We start from the raw sequence: 19,562 nt of genomic DNA on the forward strand, positions 1-19,562 counted from the left end.
AACTTCAAATTTTGATTCGTCTGACCACAGAACAGTTTTCCACTTTGCCACAGTCCATTTTAAATGAGCCTTGGCCCAGAGAAGACGTCTGCGCTTCTGGATCGTGTTTAGATACGGCTTCTTCTTTGAACTATAGAGTTTTAGCTGGCAACGGCGGATGGCACGGTGAATTGTGTTCACAGATAATGTTCTCTGGAAATATTCCTGAGCCCATTTTGTGATTTCCAATACAGAAGCATGCCTGTATGTGATGCAGTGCCGTCTAAGGTCCCGAAGATCACGGGCACCCAGTATGGTTTTCCGGCCTTGACCCTTACGCACAGAGATTCTTCCAGATTCTCTGAATCTTTTGATGATATTATGCACTGTAGATGATGATATGTTCAAACTCTTTGCAATTTTACACTGTCGAACTCCTTTCTGATATTGCTCCACTATTTGTCGGTGCAGAATTAGGGGGATTGGTGATCCTCTTCCCATCTTTACTTCTGAGAGCCGCTGCCACTCCAAGATGCTCTTTTTATACCCAGTCATGTTAATGACCTACTGCCAATTGACCTAATGAGTTGCAATTTGGTCCTCCAGCTGTTCCTTTTTTGTACCTTTAACTTTTCCAGCCTCTTATTGCCCCTGTCCCAACTTTTTTGAGATGTGTTGCTGTCATGAAATTTCAAATGAGCCAATATTTGGCATGAAATTTCAAAATGTCTCACTTTTGACATTTGATATGTCGTCTATGTTCTATTGTGAATACAATATCAGTTTTTGAGATTTGTAAATTATTGCATTCCGTTTTTATTTACAATTTGTACTTTGTCCCAACTTTTTTGGAATCGGGGTTCTAACTTTATGACTTGTACAACAAAAATATTAAATAAAAAAAAAATAATTTAAGAATTATACGCCAATAAAACTTTACATTCTCCTTTCTTTTCTGAGTAAAATAGTCTCTATCAATCAATAAGACACTGCTGTGAAAGTTAACTTGATTTAGAATTTGCTTCTGATTCATCAGGCCTCTTTATTGTGACGTCCTGAAGTGAATAAAAGTGAACGCGTTCACCCAGATATATTCTGCCATGCAAAGACAAACTGCAGTATCTGCATATTTTGCGAAATTGAGTCGAGTGTATGAAGTTTATTATCTGTTTTAATATATGTGAAAATCTGTTTTATTATATGTGAAAATTCTGTTGCTCGGCCTTGCTCCAGCTTCAAGTTATGAGTGCTTGAAGTTTGAAGTAACTGCTAATTTACCATGTCAAACCAAGGCAAAGTCCCATTTATCTCAATTCAGTGATTCTGCAGATACTGCAGTTTGTCTTTGCACACCAGTATTTAACATACACAGTGTAGTGATGTGTGATGAGTGCTGATCAACAGGAGCTTTATCAGATTCGTAATATAAGGTTTTATACACTCTTTATACACTCTTTCTGCAGGTTACAAGTGGCTTGAAAAAGATTCCTGTTTAAATCAGATTACCTGGAACTTTATCGACGGAGGCGAAAGCTGGGCCTCGGCGAGCCTGGTCATAGAACCGGAAGGGCAACTGGGATGAGGACGAGGATGAAGACTGGCCGAAGCCAAGCACTTCAGATGAAGGATGCACAGGAAGGTCGAGGAGAGCTGCACGAACAAGCGACAAAAAAAAAAAAAAAAAATTCAAAACAGGCCATGTTCTGGGAACAAATAAAAGTGCTTCATTTTACACACATTCTGTTACACACTCCTATTTAAACTGTGTTATTTAAAAACAACAAATAATAAATCTGTATAGAATAATATATTTATTTATTTTAAACAACCAGAATGGAAGAATACACACACAAACACACACACACACACACACACACAGAGTGAACTTCTGCTCCTCTATGACCCACCACGCCTACTTAGATCAAAAGGTGCAGGCTATCTGCTGGTACCTCGTATAGTGAAGGCTACATCAGGGGGCGGAGCCTTTTCTTACAAAGACTCACAGTTATGGAACAGCCTTCCAAGTAGTGTTCGGGAATCAGACACAGTCTCAGGGTTTAAGTCTCGGCTGAAAACAGATCTGTTTAGTCAAGCCTTGTGTTAATGGTGTTTATGAGGTAAAGGAGTAGATCTGGAGGATCCTCAGACAGAGTGTTTTGGTAAACTGGGATGTATGGATGCTGTCAGTCCCCACTCGCTTGCTCACTCGAGTTTGTTGACGGTGTAGTGGCTGCTGCTTTATGTCCCGGGGCCCCTCATGCCTGTGTTACCTTCTGGCTCTCCCCTTTTAGTTATGCTGTCATATGCCCCTTTTCCACCAAAGCAGTTCCAGGGCTGGTTCGGGGCCAGTGCTTAGTTTGGAACCGGGTTTTCTGTTTCCACTGACAAAGAACTGGCTCTGGGGCCAGAAAAACCGGTTCCAGGCTAGCACCAACTCTCTACTGGGCCAGAGGAAAGAACCGCTTACGTCAGCGGGGGGGGCGGAGTTGTTAAGACCAACAACAATAACAAGACCGCGAAAGATCGCCATTTTTAAGCAGCGAGAAGCCGCAGCTGTACAAACGCAAAGTCATCCATTATTATTATTATTGTTGCTGCTGCTTCTTCCGTGTTGTTTTTGCTTCGATATTCGCGCCAAGGTTTATGTAAACGTAGCGCTGTAACTGACGTATACAGCGACGTAATGACGTGGCTCCGCTTAGCACCGCAAGCTATGGGAAAGCAAACTGGTTCTCAGCTGGCTCGCAAGTTGAATGAGTTGTGCACCAGCACCGGCCCCGAACCAGCCCTGGAACTGATTTGGTGGAAAAGGGGCAATAGTTAGTTGCCGGAGTCCCTGCTTGTACTCAGTGCAATATGTATACTGTTCCTACTTATTCAGGCGATATTGGGCATACCTAACAACCTGTGTTTTCTCTCTCTTCTCTCCTTCCCCCCCACCAAATCTGTCCCTCTGAGTTACATGTCGGTCCTGGGATCGAGATGTTGAACCTCTTCTGCTCCTCGGACCTGCCTGATCCATCCTGGTGCCCTGTGTCTGGCTGGAGTCTCATCGCATCGCTCCTGTGGAGGACGGCCCCATGTGGACAGTTGGGGGTCGCGCCTGGAGGACGCTCTGGACTCTTACAGTGGTGCTTTTGTGGCTGGGGACTGTAGTTCACTTGCTGACTTTGGGGCTGCGGTTGTCATGAACGGTTTTGTGCTCGGGTTTCCATCGGTGGCGGGTTTTTACATCAACGAAGCTGACTTTATGTCAGGGCTGTTAATGTTATAGATATGTTGTCTGTTGTTGCCCGGATGGGGATGGGTTCCCTTTTGAGTCTGGTTCCTCTCGAGGTTTCTTCCTCATGTCGTCTGAGGGAGTTTTTCCTTGCCACCGTCGCCACAGGCTTCATCATTGGGGATAGATTTGGGATAAAATTAGCTCATGTTTTAAGTCGTTCAAATTCTGTAAAGCTGCTTTGCGACAATGTTTATTGTTAAAAGCGCTATACTAATAAACTCGACTTGACATGTTCAGGGATCTGGGAAATTAGATGAAATTATATCAATATTGTGATAAATAAAAGCTCACACTGCACTTTTCTGAGGTATTAGAATTGTTAAAAAATAAAATTATTAAAAATATAATTAGATCATTTTTAGAAATACAGTGAACACTCGTGATAATTTTATATGAAATATTTAAATTGTAAAATTTAATAATAAAAACTAGTTATCATAAAATGACATTTCGATGTCATGGACCTCATCAGAATAAAATCAACAGTGTTTAAGTAACTTTAAGTGTTGATTTAAACACTGTTTATTTTACTCTGATGTCAGTGACGTCGAAACGTCAGTTTATGATTTCACTAGATTTTATAATTAAATGTATAACTAAAGTTGTCTTAATTAAAATGTAAAAATAAAAAATATTACTGATTAACTCATTTAAAAAATTCATTCTTCCTTGTGTTTTTTTAGTATGCTATATTTCAGAAAACCTAAAATAAAATATTGAAAAAATTTTTTTAAAGGCAACATGACAGGATTGCTTACAGTTTGTCATCAGTGCTACATACTATGATACATACTGTGTATTATAATGCTAAAATATTGTGATTTTTGTCAGACTGTCCACCTTTAATATGCAAAAATATATAAAATCTGAAATATCTATCTATCTATCTATCTATCTATCTATCTATCTATCTATGCTACGCTGTTAGTTGTGATGAAACACCATTTTGAGAAATTACAACCCTCAGATGAATTCAGATTTCCTGCTGATCTACAACTACAATGATAAATACACTTGGCATGCTGCGAGCAGGCTCGTAAACTCACGAAAAAGCAAACTATTTTCATCAGGTCAGCTGATAAATTGGGATTTCTGTATCAGATTATCGATATCGTCATTTTCTCACTTGGTTTATTCATTTAACAGAATACATCAGAATCAGACTGAATATGTGGTCAGAAGTTTACATACAGTGACATGAATGTCATCTTGGATATGAATGTCATGGCAATATTTGGGCTTTTGGTAATTTTTTTGAACTGTTCTTTTTCTGTGGCAGAATGACTGTACAGCACACATCCTTAAGAAAAAAAAACACTAGAATTTGGTGCACAAGTTTTAATTTCCTTTGGGTTTTCTGAAATCAACACAGGGTCAAAATTATACATACAGGGTCAAAAATGTACATACGCTCACTGAGATCATTAATTCAGAGGCGCTGAAACTTCCAAAATGTCTCTTATCTTGCCAAGGCTGACGTCTCTTAACTTCCTGTTAGTGATCATGATTGATTACAGCTGGTAGCTTCTCTGTGCCTTCATCAAAAGGGTTTGTTTGCAGCACTCATTGGATTGACCAACACAGAGTAAAATGGAAAAGTCCAAGGAGCTCAGTGCAGATCTGAGAAAGAGGATCGCAGATGTACACAACTCCGGAATGTCTCTTGGAGCCATTTCTAAACGAATGCAAATTTCAAGATCAGTTCAAACAATTGTATCCAAGTTATTGTGAGGTGTAGTCACTTTGCCAAGCCACTTTGCTTCAAGAAAACCCAAACCGTCACCCTCAGCTGAAAGGAAATTGGTTTGGATGGTCAGGAACAACCTGGGAACCACCATGGCACAGCCCTGCCATGAACTGGAAGCTGATGGATCACTGTCTACAGTTCAGATCACCATGGACTAAGAGGCTGCTATGCAAGAAATAACCTCCTGCTCCAAAATTGACACCTTCAAGCTTAAAGTCTGAAGCTGACCACACGGACAAAGAAAAAGCCTTCTGGAGGAAAGCTGTATGGTCAGATGAGACAACGATTGAGTTGTTTGGCCACAATGACCACCATGTACAGAGGGACACTGTACCAGCTGGTAGTGGTGGTAGGATCATCATGCTCTGGGGCTGTTTTGCTGCCAGTGGAACTGGTTCATTGCACAAAGTGGATGGAATAATGAAGGAGGACTAGCTCAGAATTCTTCAGCATAAACCATCAGAAACTTGAACACGACTTGGGAGTTACAACAGGACAATGAACCCAAGCACACATCAGAGCTGGTTGTGGAAGATAAAGCAGGCTAACATTAAGCTTAAAACAAGTCCTGACTTCAACTCTATTGAAAATATATGGACCGTGCTTATAAGTTGAGTTCATGCCAAGAAAAAACAAAAAAACAAATTTAAGTGAACTCTACCAATTCTACCATGAAGAGTCATGAAATATCCAACCAGAATTCTGCCAGAAGCTTGTTCATGGTAAACAAAAACGTTTGGTCAAGGTGAATCTTACGAAGAGACATTTTACCCAAATATTAGGTGTGGTGTATGTATATTTTTGACCCTGTGTTGATTTCAGAAAACCCAAAAAAAGATTAAAACTTGTGCACCAGATTCCAGTGTTTTTTTTTTTAAATTAAAGATGTATGCTGTACATTCTGCCACAGAAAAAGAACAGTTCAAATAAATTACTGAAAGCCCAAATATTGCCATGACATTCATGTCACTGTATGTAAACTTCTGAGCACGACTGTATTTCAGTGTTACTATGACAACCAACGACTGTCTCACTGGCTTGCACAGCATGAAAGATTCAGCAGCGAAACATTTCCGATTAGCACGCTGTCCTCAAATAATTTGCATGTCGGAGATGACCGGTTCAAATAATGGTGTCACGACATCGCAACGTGTGCTCGTACGCTTCAATCACTGAGAAAGTTTCAACAGAAAATAGGGTTTTAGCAATCCAAACAAACGAGTCCATCATTTAAACATTAACGATTCGCTCTGCCAAAGCGTCCACTGATCGACCCTGTTAATAACCCACTACAGTAAATGATTCAGTGATGAGTAAATTCCAATCCATTACACTGAAAACAAAAAACAATAAGCATGCGATCTTTCTTCACAATTCTGATTTCTGGTCTTTCTCCAACAGCTCTGGATATAAACTTCAGCAGGACTTCTACACTACAAAACTGGAGACGTTCTTTCTGGATGCACTGTGTTTAAATGATCTCAGAAGTGATCTGTGTGCTGTAGAAACATGACAGAGCTTGTTTTCACTTGTTAGAATGTCTTTTCAGATCCTGGAGCTCCATTCATCTTCTCTTTAATAATTTGTGGAATGTAACAGGAGAGCCAGGCTTTGTTTGCTGGAAAATTCTCCAAAGCGAGGACAGAAATGAGAATGCCAAAGGTGTGAGCTTGCTCCAACCTTGACCCAGTTTTTAAATTTTTCCAGATCCAAAGTATAATCTGCTTGTTCCAACAATAGTTCCATAGCAATCTGACAAACATTCAACCACTAGTTTCTGAGATACTGCACTAAGGAGACTCGGATGGACGCGCGTTAACATAATTCCTCCACCACCTCAACATGCTGTGGCGTGTTTCAGGTGCCTGACTGACCCGCTATCCTCTGCATCTTCATCCTCCGGGCCTGGATGCGTCCTTTAGCCAGCCGCTGCTTGGCGATGATGCAGCGGATGTGGTCAGCGAAGATGAAGGAGGCCTGGAGGATGGGGATGGGTTTGGCGTGAGGGTTGGATGTTGGTTTGTGGATGGTGATGTTCAGAGCTCTGCTGTCGTCCTCCACCCCCGACACCTGCATGTCCTGGAACGGTGGAACCACAAAAGCGCATTTATTTCACCGTTCATCTCTTAAACATACGTCTGTTCACACTTTTTACTCATTCGTATGACTACAGAATATAGATTTAATTTTTACAGGATTTTTTTCCTATAAACCTTTTAATGACAAAGAAAAGAGCAATATTTTGAACCCCTCACTTGGAGAACTCGATGGACCATTTTTGTGTAAAAATCCAGGAAGAATAATATTTATGGATTTAAAGCCACAAAAATCCACAACTGGAAATGTCTTATAACTTCCTCTCAGAAAGTAACAAATAAAAGAACTGATTTACTGGACATTCTTTCCATATATGAATGAACTGAATAAATAAATAAAAAGAGGGCTCATTTTTTCCCCTGTGAATTTTGTCCTGAATGTAGGCGATTCGATGAGACCATTCTGTCGGTAAATATGCAGTAAAAGGTAGAAGGTCCTTTTTTTTCTTTTGAACAGTATAACTAAAGCATTAAAAATCTCAGACGCCGAGTTTACCTGCAGAAGACCTGCGAATTTGACGACGCCCCAGCCCAGGCGCTTGGTCTCGGGTTCCACCAGACTCATCTGATAGATGTCTACAGCCAGGAACCTCTGCGCCTGAACGCCATCTTTACTCACCACCATACAAGCAATGAGGTCACTGTTATCTGTGCACAAAAACACACACCAGGGTTTTTATTTATTTGGAGTTGTGTGTGTGTGTGTGTGTGTGTGTGTGTGTGTGTGTGTGTGTGTGTGTGTGTTCGTTCAGGCTGTTATTCAGTACAAAAGGAGGATATCCTTTCACCTGGTATTCATTAAAGCAGCTGAGAACAGGACAGGAAGAGCAGCTCAGATCTTTACACACACAATTGTTACATGACTCGACAAATTTACACTTAGGAGTTTAGGTCACGTAAAAAATAAAATAAAATCCACAAACGCAATCGTTCGAATGGAAAACTGTAAAATGCAACCAAACATGACACAGAATGTTCATCTAATCATCAGGTGTAGAAAGTGAAATGTGCCAAAGGGGAAAGTAAAGCCTTTGGTACACCGACTCGTCTTGATTCAGCCGTTTACTAAGGAGCACTGTGGACTGGTTTGCAGTTTGGGGGGGGAACCAAAAAAAAAAAAAGGCCGAATTTGTCAGAATAAAACAAACATGTACGTAAGTAAACAAAGAAATGCGTTAGTAGGTAAGTAAGTCCACAAGAACAGTTACGTCAAATGATATCTTAAGCAAATGAAAATATTTTGAAAATAATTAAAACGATTGAGCATTTCCGATTAGAAGAATACAAAACACCAATTCTGAGATTATTAAACTTGGTTCTAGATTGCAACCAACTTATTCTAAAATGTCTTCCGTAAAAATATCTGTCCATGCAGCAAGATCATTTCACTAGGCTTAAGGAATTTTCTCCTCAAATTCAGTTTTCAATTTTTTTTTTTTACAGCGTAGCCAAGTATTCACACAAAAATAATTAGGTTCGGAGGCAAATAAATAAGTAAACAAACAAAAACAATTCAGTAAGTTGGTAAGTGTAGAAACAAACTAATAAACAAACAAAACACTTAAGTAGGGAAATAAAGATGCAAACAAACAAACATTCAAGTAAGTTAGCAGGTAAGTGGCCAAACAAACAATTAAGCAAGCCAGGAAACAAACAAACCAACCAAACAAACAAGCAAGCAAGCGAACTCACTAACAAAGTATGTAAGCACAAAAGCCAATATGCAGGTCAACAAACGATACTATAGTAAAGTGGTCAGTAAGTAAACACACAAACGGTCAAGTATATAAGCAAACAAACAAGTAAGCAGGTAAGTAAACAAGAACATAAAGACCAGTGCTATAAAGCTCCATAAAGATTTGTTGATTTGTAAACTCATATGTTGTTGAAATTTTCATTCCATCCATACTTTATACATTTTCACACCATGCTGCTGTGGATAACTTGAATAAATTGCTAAGTGAGTGGGATTAATGTTTGTGATTGCCCGGGATCAGTTTCTGTAAAGTCTGATCACATCGAGCTCACACTGAGCTGCATCTCACGTTCTTCAGCGATGATCACAAGGTTTTATGTTTATATATTCAATTCGACTTTCAAGAGAACCTGATATTAGAACAGGCCTTATTTCTTTTTCCTTGGTCGCAGACGTCTTTGGAAAGATGCGTGAAAGATGCGTGCTTTTTAAAGCTCCACCCACCTTAATATGCCACTTCACTTGAAAATGTGTGACGTGGTTATGCATCAGAACTTCTTCATTTTGTCTTGGCTAACATTTGATGCTTTAGTGATAAGATACCAGGTCATGACAATTGAGTCATTCTAGACTCTCTCTGTGTGTGTGTGTGTGTGTGTGTGAGAGAGAGATATGATTTTATCTCATGAACATATGATGTTAAATGCAACATTAACATCATAAACTTCCACACAGAACACAGAATGCTGTCTCACAGACCACATATGTTTGATGAATTCGTGCGAATTATTTCAAAATAATATGACCTGGCTTTCTTGAGAAGTCCTGAAAAAAAAAAAGAATCTGAGGTCAGTGCTGATTGACACAGACTCAACACACACTCAATACATGGAGTTTTCTAAACAGTCCACTGAGTCATAAAGTGCTTTTCAGAGACACTCGCGTGTTTTCCTCGACTGTAACCGAAACATACCCAGCGAGTAAAGCGGCTCTCTGGAGCTGACTGAATGAACAGCAGGAGAGGGCAAACTGCTCCGACAAGAACAGCGACGGCTTTGTTCAGAACAATGATGCGTTTCTGAAAAAAGGGAAATACTATGGGTTGCTTCCTCACACTTCGTGCTCATCAGATGTTTTATGTTCAGACGAGTGTGACTGACTTTCAAACGAACTCACAACATTTCACTAGAATGGACATGTTCATGTAAAGTGGGTGGGGCTACACCTGGATAAGCTCCAGCTTCACCAATCACAGGACCCATGTCATTCGGTCCCTCGTATCCTGCTTGGGCACTTACTTGAAAGCTAACATCAAAATAAAGCAAACAAGTCGAAGGGTGACATGTGAATAAAAGCTAAGCTAGAACGTGAAAGCTAATGTAGAGAGCACAAATGAACCTAGCCAGTTTACCAAAAAAAAGTGTCAAAGTTAACCAAGCGTGCAAAGAAAAAAACCCCCACCAAAAAACCCCTCATGAACGACAGCTAACCGAGTAATTAAAAGCTAGTCTCATGAGTAAACGTTAACCTAGCAGGGAAAAGCGAACCTCATGGGTGAAAGCTAACTCGGTGAGCAATAATAAACATAGTGAGTTAAAACTAAGCTAGTGGGTCAACCCTAACCTTGCAAGCATAAAGCAAACCTCCTGAGTAAAAGTTAACTATGCAAATTAACACGAACCTAGCAAGCAAAATATAAACCTAATTACATCTGCAAGCGGTGTTGATTTCCTGCTTGGCAGCTAATTTGCCGTTTCAGACAAAAGAAAATCATTTTTTGCAAATCAAAAAGCCAACTTTTGTGAGACTTGGTCTGAAGATCACCTGTAGCAAATTTGGTGAAAACTGGACAAAATTTGTGTCGTTTGAAAACTTTTTGATAAAATCCAATACAGCAGAAAATCCAATATGGCGGAAGCAGATGTCATGCGGAGCCTCACTGGGATCATATTTTTGAAAATCAGGCATACGGTTCAAAAGTTACATGCATAAATGCACTTCCAAATTTGACCCACTGGTGGCGCTACAGCATGAGGTGCAAACCTGAAACCTGTTGAAACGGATCAGAGGACTGTCCCCAAATCAGTGTACCAAATTTCAAAACTACTTACTAAACGGTTCTACGGCTGCCATAAACACCCCAAGAAGAAGAAGAAGAAGAAGAGAACGTCAGTGACGCAGTAGCTCACACGGCCGTACCATGAGAAACCAGACGCATTCATAATTAGCAAAGTTGCTCTTCATGAGAACAATGAGAAAAATTTGATTGTCAAAGCAAAACAGTCAGAATCAAAATCCATTGAAACCTCAGTGAGTAGCGATTTTCCTGAAAGTTCGTTAATTGGCCTAATTAGCAACTCATTAATGAAAAATCACAAAACCAGGGAGTAACTTTTGTGCAGACTGATCAGATCTTACAAACAAAACAATCAGAATTAAAATCCACTGAAAACTCAGGGAGGAGGAGCGATTTTTGTGAATTGTGGACGGACAACGGACGCCGCGCGATGGCAATCGCTCACTGGCAGACGGCTGTGTGAGCTAAAGAAGAAGAAATGGGAGAAACACAGTCGGTGCCTCATCTCACAAGCAAGACATGACCAAGCTAGCCAACTAACCTAATGCTCGTCATCAAAAGATAGTGGTTGCTATGGTAGTAGCACGTCCTGACAGGATTTGGATAACAGGAAAGCATGTGGGCGCTTGGTCATTTAAATAATCATGCATATTAATCACAAATATTCATATATTCTTGCATTATGAATTAGTGTGAATGTGTAGAGATGCTTGTCCACTGTTTTAGTTTTTTTGTTAAGCAGTGAAAAAGAAACTAGTCTTAAACATTTTTAATGATCTAAAATTGATCAAAAAATTACAATTCATTTAAAAACTTTTTATACAAAGAGAAGAAAAATGCAAAATATGCAGCAGATTCTGATTAGTTCGAAGTGTCACTTTTGGCGTGTGTGAGTGAGTGAGTGAGTGAGTGAGTGAGAGAGAGAGAGAGAGAGAGAGAGAGAGAGACAGACAGACAGAAATAAGGTGACATTTCCTGCAAGTTTATAAATAGCACAGATGACATCAGTAACATCTGCCTCTGTGTGTGTGTGTATATATATACGTGTGTGTGTGTGTGTGCGCGCGCGCTCAGTCACTAAAGGTCTTTTTCCATTCACTCATCCATGAACCCATTACTGGAGGTCCTCAGGGGTGTTTATATTAATGCACAGCCCTCACAACAGATCTGAATCAACAGACGGCATTGAAGTGGTCCAGAACAATCATAACAGGATCATCTCTCGCGTGTATCATTTCCAGAAATGGAAATGAGAACTTTTTTCATTTCCTTCTTTAATGCCAGTCTGTGATGCAATCAATGCTCAAGAAAAGACAGCAATAAAAAAAAAAAAGACACTTATACACACTCTCATTTATAAAAAAAAAAAAAGTCTTGTTTAAGTTAATTATTAACATTTCTCTGGAAACTGATGCAACAGGTACTCCCTGATTCCACAGACAGTTACTGCACGAATGAAGAATAACTTCAGCGTCCTTAACGCCAAACAATTCATCAGGAAAGTGACACATTTTAAAAATAAACAACTACTGGATATGGATGATTTATATAAATTAAGTCCATAAACAAAAAAATAAAATCAGTATTTCTGGATGATACTGATTCAGAGGCAGAGCTGTGCATGAGCTTGGGTTCTGATGTCACTAAATAAACTCCAGCGCTGTGAACCAATTATGCTTGATATGCAAATTCAACACTGTTCGCTAAACACACTATTATTAGATTCTGGAGAGAATGGTTTTCAAATTTTGCCAAGTTTTAGGCATGAAATTTGGCACTTTTTTATAATTACAGATGAACAATGCTTTTTTTTTAAAAAATCCATTTGTAGTTACATTTAAATGTTGTGGAACATCTATGAAGGTTCCTGACAAGTTAATCAGAATTTAAATAAATAAATAAATAAATAAATGCATGCAGGTGGCACGGTGGTGTAGTGGTTAGCGCTGTCGCCTCACAGCAAGAAGGTCCGGGTTCCGAGCCCCGTGGCCGGCGAGGGCCTTTCTGTGTGGAGTTTGCATGTTCTCCCCGTGTCCGCGTGGGTTTCCTCCGGGTGCTCCGGTTTCCCCCACAGTCCAAAGACATGCAGGTTAGGTTAACTGGTGACTCTAAATTGAGCGTAGGTGTGAATGTGAGTGTGAATGGTTGTCTGTGTCTATGTGTCAGCCCTGTGATGACCTGGCGACTTGTCCAGGGTGAACCCCGCCTTTCGCCCGCAGTCAGCTGGGATAGGCTCCAGCTTGCCTGTGACCCTATAGAACAGGATAAAGTGGCTAGAGATAATGAGATGAGATGAGATAAATAAATGCCGTTACCTAAAACTCCTGAACGTATTAAATAATGAAATAAAACAAGTGATAACGTATTATAATCAGAATAAGAGCATTAATGTAAACCTGTGATTTACAGCTGCACTACTGCGAGAGCTGTTGGTCTAGAGAATTAATCAAATCAACAACACTGGTGTAAAAAGAAGTTATCTTGAGGACACGTTGGTCCTCAATGACTGCCCTCGAGTCAACCATCGAGTGAAACCGTGGAGTCAAAGGACGAGTCTGCAGCAGCTAAAAATACGGCTGATGTGGTGGTGGTTTTTTTAAGCGTGTGTGGGCGCAGCTTAAACACACTTACGGTTAGACATCTGAGGTCTACAAGAAAACAGCTTGATGTTAACGCTGCCCACGACAGTGTCTGTTGAGCTCATACTAAATCCAGCAAGCCCCTCAGCGTGGGATGCGAGGAGTGAGTCATTTCTCCCACACGCCCACTCTTTACCTGTAAGAGTGTGAGCTGAGGATCCTGAGAGGGCGTCTGTGGCAGCAGGGGAGTGACCAAGTATCAGTTTGTGAATGGAGGGCGGGGTCAGGGAAGGTGAGTGGCCAAGTCGTTATACCGGTCGTCAATTAGTGTGTGTGTGTGTGTGTGTGTGTGTGTGTGTCCATCCTAAAGTTGAGCAAGTGAAGCTGAAAAGCAACGTGTGTAAACATTATCTCCCGCCTGCTGTACTTCTGCACTCCACCCACATCAGGGAAACTGTGACAGCGTCGCACCTGAACACCTCACAGGAAGTGACACAGGAAGGGTGAACAGAAACAGAGAGAGAAGAACGGGAAGTGGCTTGGATTCATTTCAACCGATTTGTTCAGATTAATATTAATTTGATGTTAATTATACTTACATTATTTACACAAATTTTGAGTAAATCTACAAATGAAAATATTTCTAATTATTTATTTTTACATTATGGAGTTGCAAGGCATGAAAACAATGTGATGTAAATTCTATGAAAGTCACATGCATAATGACCTGTGAACACATCCATAACATGTTATAATGCATTCGTAAGGCATAACGCTACTGCTGTAATTACTGGTATTCATAGTTCACATCACTGGCTTTAATGTTCATAAACAGCGAACAGAACACATTATCAGTTGCCATTTTGCATCGTGCATTCCGCACAGATACTATAAGGGTGATCTCATGTGTCATAAGCACAACTGACAATGTATTCTTGTGTTCAACACTTTATAAACAACAACACTACAGCACACACTGTAATGCCTTTTTTTTAAAAGCATATCACAGTAATGTGTATAATGCCTCATGAATACATTATAACCTTGTAGGTTTCTCAGACAGTCCTGTGTAAAAGTCTTCGGCACATGTAAAGAAATGCTGTTGACTAAAAATGGCTGAAAAATAATGAAATTAAATGTTTCAACGTTTAAAAAAAATACTATAAACAGTAATCAGTGAGCCATAATAAATGAAACAAAGTCAGTATTTGGTGTGAGACGACCCTTTGCTATTTAAAAAAAAAAAAAAAGAAGAAAGAAAAAAGTCTCAGGTCCAGTGAGGTCAGTTTTATGTGGAAATGATCTGTAGGTTTTCCTGAGCATCTTACAGAACCAGCCGCAGTTCTTCCGGACACTTTGACTGTCACACTCACTTCTTCATTTTCCACCAAAACCCAGCAGCCTTCATTATGGTTTCTTTTTTAATCTGAAAAGTGCTCTCTTATGGAATATACTGCTCAGATACAAACTTTTTTTTTCCCCTCTAACATTTAGTTTTGTGCTGGGGGAAAAAACAAACAAACAAACAAACAAACAAACAAACAAACAAACAAACAAACAAACAAACAAACAAACAAAACCCCATGAACATTTGGAACTCTGAAATGTTTTTGTAATGTTTTGACTTGATAATGTAGAAGCCATAAAATAGAAATCTATAAAAGTTTGTATGAAAAAAGGTTGCTGAAGACTTTTTCACAGTACTATATTTTATATATATATATATATATATATATGTGTGTGTGTGTGTATATATACACACTAGTGCTGTCAAGCGATTAAAATATTTAATCGCGATTAATGTCGCGACTGTCATAGTTAACTCGCGATTAATCGCAATTTAATCGCACATTTTTGTCACATGAAAAACCATTGTAATTCTCTTATCAGCATAAAAAAGTGAATGGGCTTGCTTTGTACCAATGTTTTTTTTTTTTTATTGCAGAGCATAACACGTCTCGTCACAGCCACTGACATCCATAACTTCCATATTAGATGAGAAAACCAAGGGATGAAAAATAAAGTGCATATCAGTGTGAAAATAAAAAAATGTTTTATTTTACTCTTCATTAGTTTCTTTTGAAAAGAAGTATTTGCCATAAAGAAGAAAAAAAAAACAGAAAACAAAAATAAAAACATTCATCATACGTTCAAAAACGTTCATCATAGTGTGGCGCTGTATTCTCTAATTCTCACTGCTTATAACTCTACACCTACCCGGTGGAGATGAGCTGGGAAACTGAAGACTGAAGGAACAGTACTGAAAAGTATTTTTCCAGTCTCACCTGTGAAAGGTAATCCCATGTGATCTCGTTTGGACGGTAAACCTGTTGGTACAGTTAAACGCAGCACATGAATGAGGCATCTTTATTCTCCACTTTGCCCCATCCAATATGGCGGCGAGGATTTTTATATGTCTATGCCTTTCTCCATCACTCACACGTACTCTTATTGAAGCAGCGTGCGACAAGCCTCAACAGGAACTACAGGTCACTCGCAGGGCCAAATTAGAATTTGCGTTAACGGCACCATTTTTTTTAATCGCGTTAAATTGAGATCGCGTTAACGCGTTATCCTGCAGCAAAAATGAGTCAGTCGGCTCGGGATTTGGTTGCGGCTATTTTAAACAATAAAGACATTGTTAACACTCTGGCGAATGCTTGTGGTTTTATTAGTGTTTACTTCTTTTATGTGCAACGAAGCTACAGTGACAAAGTCATTTCCATCGTGGATCATTAAAGTCTGTCTAAGTCTAAATCTATGCTTGTGCATTTGCCGATCGCGGCGAATGTTAGCATTAGCATATACATTAATTTTGCCATTAACATTAGCCAGAAGCTAACGCATATTTGTATAACGGTATTTTCTGTATATAAAACTAATTTGTAAATTTTGTTTGTCGAGTTTTACAGCGTTTCTCAATATACTCTAATACTCTCCTCTGAGTCAGAGTTTTTCTTGGGACCTGTTGTCTATCTGCCGAGCTGTGGGAGTGGGGGCAGAATACAAAGTTTCATTCCATATATTCAGGGTTTCATTCCATATATTCAAAGATTAATTTCCTGAACGGCATGCCATAATATATATACACACACACACACACGCACATATACACACACACACACACACACACACACACACACACACACATATATATATATATATATATATATATATATATATATATATACACACACATATATATATATATATATGTATATATGTGTATATAAATCAGCTGGATAGTACAGTGGTAATGCTCACTGACTACGACGCAGGAGATCGGGGTTCGAATCCCGGTCGGGGCAAAACATCATCCAGTAAGGGCAAAACCCTTAGGCAAAACCCCTCATGATATATCAGCCTACCTCAGGAATGAGTGAAAACATAACTGATAGAGTCATACCGGCTCAGACGTCGCCCGGGTCAACAAGGTCTGCGTCAGTTGCTAGGGAACCAGGGCAAACTGATGAGAAATGGGCTACTGGAACAAGACATCGATGGACGAGGACAGAAAATACGGATTTGCTGGAATGCTACTATACAAGCAATCCCAGAGAGAGGGGATACATGCAGAGAATGTGGGACCATTGGATACTTCGAAACCCACAATCAAGGCTAACAAAGAAACAGCTATTAGCCCAGTGTTCCAACATCCATAATCGAAATCTGCTATCACAACTAGAGATTAATGAAATACAACAACGATGCTACGGCAAGGGGGAGCCAGGAAGACAGGTCAACACAAGAGCTGCTGACCTGAGAAGGAAGATCGTGACCCAACTGGAAACCTGGAGCCCCCGACGAATACCGAAGCTGAGTTGCCAAGTACCTTCAGAAGATCTACTAGTAGATGTGAATGCTGCTCTGAAGACAATCTCCACAAGAACCATCACTGAGACCAACAAGCTGATACACAGTACAGCAACAGTAATCATGGAGATGCTTGGACACAAGGTGGGCTCGGGACATAAACAGTATCCACCATGGAAGAGACGATTAGAGGCCAAGATAAAGGCAGCAAGGTGGAAAAATACTGGAAAGACATATGGGAAAGAAAGGCATCACACAACACCGATGCCCAATGGTTAGTGGACCTAAGAGCTGACCACAGCAACCTCCCAGAACAAGAACCAGTAACCATCTCAATGGCAGACGTCCAAGAAAGAGTGTCAAAGATGAAGAGCTGGACAGCACCAGGCCCCGATATGATCCATACGTACTGGCTGAAGAAGCTAACTGCACTCCATGAACGCCTAGCAGCACAGATGAACCAGCTGCTGAGGGATGGAACCCACCCAGAATGGCTAACCCAAGGCAGGACAGTCCTAATCATGAAGGACCCCCAGAAGGGACCCATCCCATCCAACTACCGGCCAATTACCTGTCTCTGCACAACATGGAAGGCCCTGTCAGGCATCATTGCGGCAAAAATGAGTAAGCATGTGGCTCAATACATGAGCGAGGCACAGAAAGGAATTGGCAGTAACACCAGAGGAGCCAAGCACCAGCTACTGGCCGATAGAACAGTCGCCCGAGACTGTAAGAAGAGACAGACCAACCTGTGCACTGCCTGGATTGACTACAAGAAAGCCTACGACTCAATGCCACACACATGGATACTGGAATGTCTGGAACTGTATAAGATCAACAGGAACCTAAGGACCTTCATACAGAACTCAATGGAAATGTGGAAGACAACCCTAGAGGCCAACTCAAAACCCATTGCCCAAGTCAACATCAAGTGCGGCATATACCAAGGAGATGCGCTATCACCACTGCTGTTCTGCATAGGCCTGAACCCCCTCAGTCAGATCATCACGAAGAGCGGCTACGGGTACCGATTCCGTAGTGGGGCAACAATCAGCCACCTGCTCTACATGGATGACATCAAGCTGTATGCCAGGAACGAGCGAGAAATAGACTCGCTGATCCACACCACCCGGATCTACAGCGATGACATAGGGATGTCATTCGGATTGGACAAGTGTGGCCGGATGGTCTCAAAGAGAGGCAAGATGATCCGGACTGAGGGGATTGACCTACCAGAGGGCAACATAGGTGATATCCAAGACAGCTACAAGTACCTTGGCATCCCACAGGCTAATGGAAACCATGAAGAGGCCACAAGGAAGTCAACCACAGCCAAATACCTCCAGAGAGTAAGGCAGGTCCTGAAAAGTCAGCTGAATGGTAAAAACAAGGTCCGAGCCATCAACATGTATGCACTACCAGTCATCAGATACCCCGCTGGTATCATAAACTGGCCAAAGGAGGAGATAGAAGCCACAGATATCAAGACTAGAAAGCTCCTCACCATGCATGGAGGGTTCCACCCCAAGTCCAGCACCCTGAGACTATACACTAAGCGGAAAGAGGGAGGCCGAGGGCTAGTGAGCGTCAAGACCACGGTCCAGGATGAAACATCGAAAATCCGAGAATACATCAGAAAGATGGCCCCAAAGGATGAACTGCTAAGTGAATGTCTCAGGCAGCAGAACCCTGAAGAGAGTGCAGAGGAGGAGGAGGAACAGACAACCTGGAGAGACAAACCCCTACATGGCATGTACCACCGTCAGATAGAGGAAGTGGCTGATATCAAGAAATCCTACCAGTGGCTGGATAATGCAGGACTGACAGACAGCACAGAGGCACTAATCATGGCAGCACAAGAACAGGCCATAAGCACAAGAGCCATAGAGGCCAGGATCTACCAGAGTAGATCAGACCCAAGATGCAGACTGTGCAAAGAAGCCCCTGAAACAGTCCAGCACATAGTAGCAGGGTGTAAGATGCTAGCTGGATCAGCGTACATGGAGAGGCACAACCAAGTGGCTGGGATAGTATACAGGAACATCTGCAACCAGTATGGAATAGAAATACCCAAGTCCCAATGGGCCATACCACAGAAGGTGGCTGAGAACAACAGGGCCAAGATTCTGTGGGACTTCAGCTTCCAGACTGACAAACAGATCCTGGCTAACCAACCGGACATAGTGGTGGTGGACAAAGAGCAGAAGAGGGTGGTGGTGATAGATGTGGCGATCCCAGCTGACGCCAACATCAGGAAGAAGGAACATGAGAAACTTGAGAAGTATCAAGGGT

At 40.9% G+C, this 19,562-nt stretch overlaps 1 protein-coding gene across 4 annotated transcripts in view; it reads right to left on the reverse strand.

The window, feature by feature from the left end:
* clec16a (C-type lectin domain containing 16A) overlaps positions 1-19,562 on the reverse strand; it is a 128,637-nt gene that overhangs the window by 9,018 nt on the left and 100,057 nt on the right. For all 4 annotated transcript variants that reach the window (XM_060901086.1, XM_060901085.1, XM_060901088.1 and 1 more), the window contains exons 19-21: positions 7,602-7,753; positions 6,884-7,088; positions 1,486-1,629 (exon numbers count right to left, since the gene is read on the reverse strand). In XM_060901086.1, coding sequence (XP_060757069.1) covers positions 1,486-1,629; positions 6,884-7,088; positions 7,602-7,753 — 501 coding nt within the window. The remainder of the gene's footprint in view (positions 1-1,485; positions 1,630-6,883; positions 7,089-7,601; positions 7,754-19,562) is intronic.

This window comes from Neoarius graeffei, chromosome 20 (assembly GCF_027579695.1).
Source record: "Neoarius graeffei isolate fNeoGra1 chromosome 20, fNeoGra1.pri, whole genome shotgun sequence".
Lineage (NCBI taxonomy): Eukaryota > Metazoa > Chordata > Actinopteri > Siluriformes > Ariidae > Neoarius > Neoarius graeffei.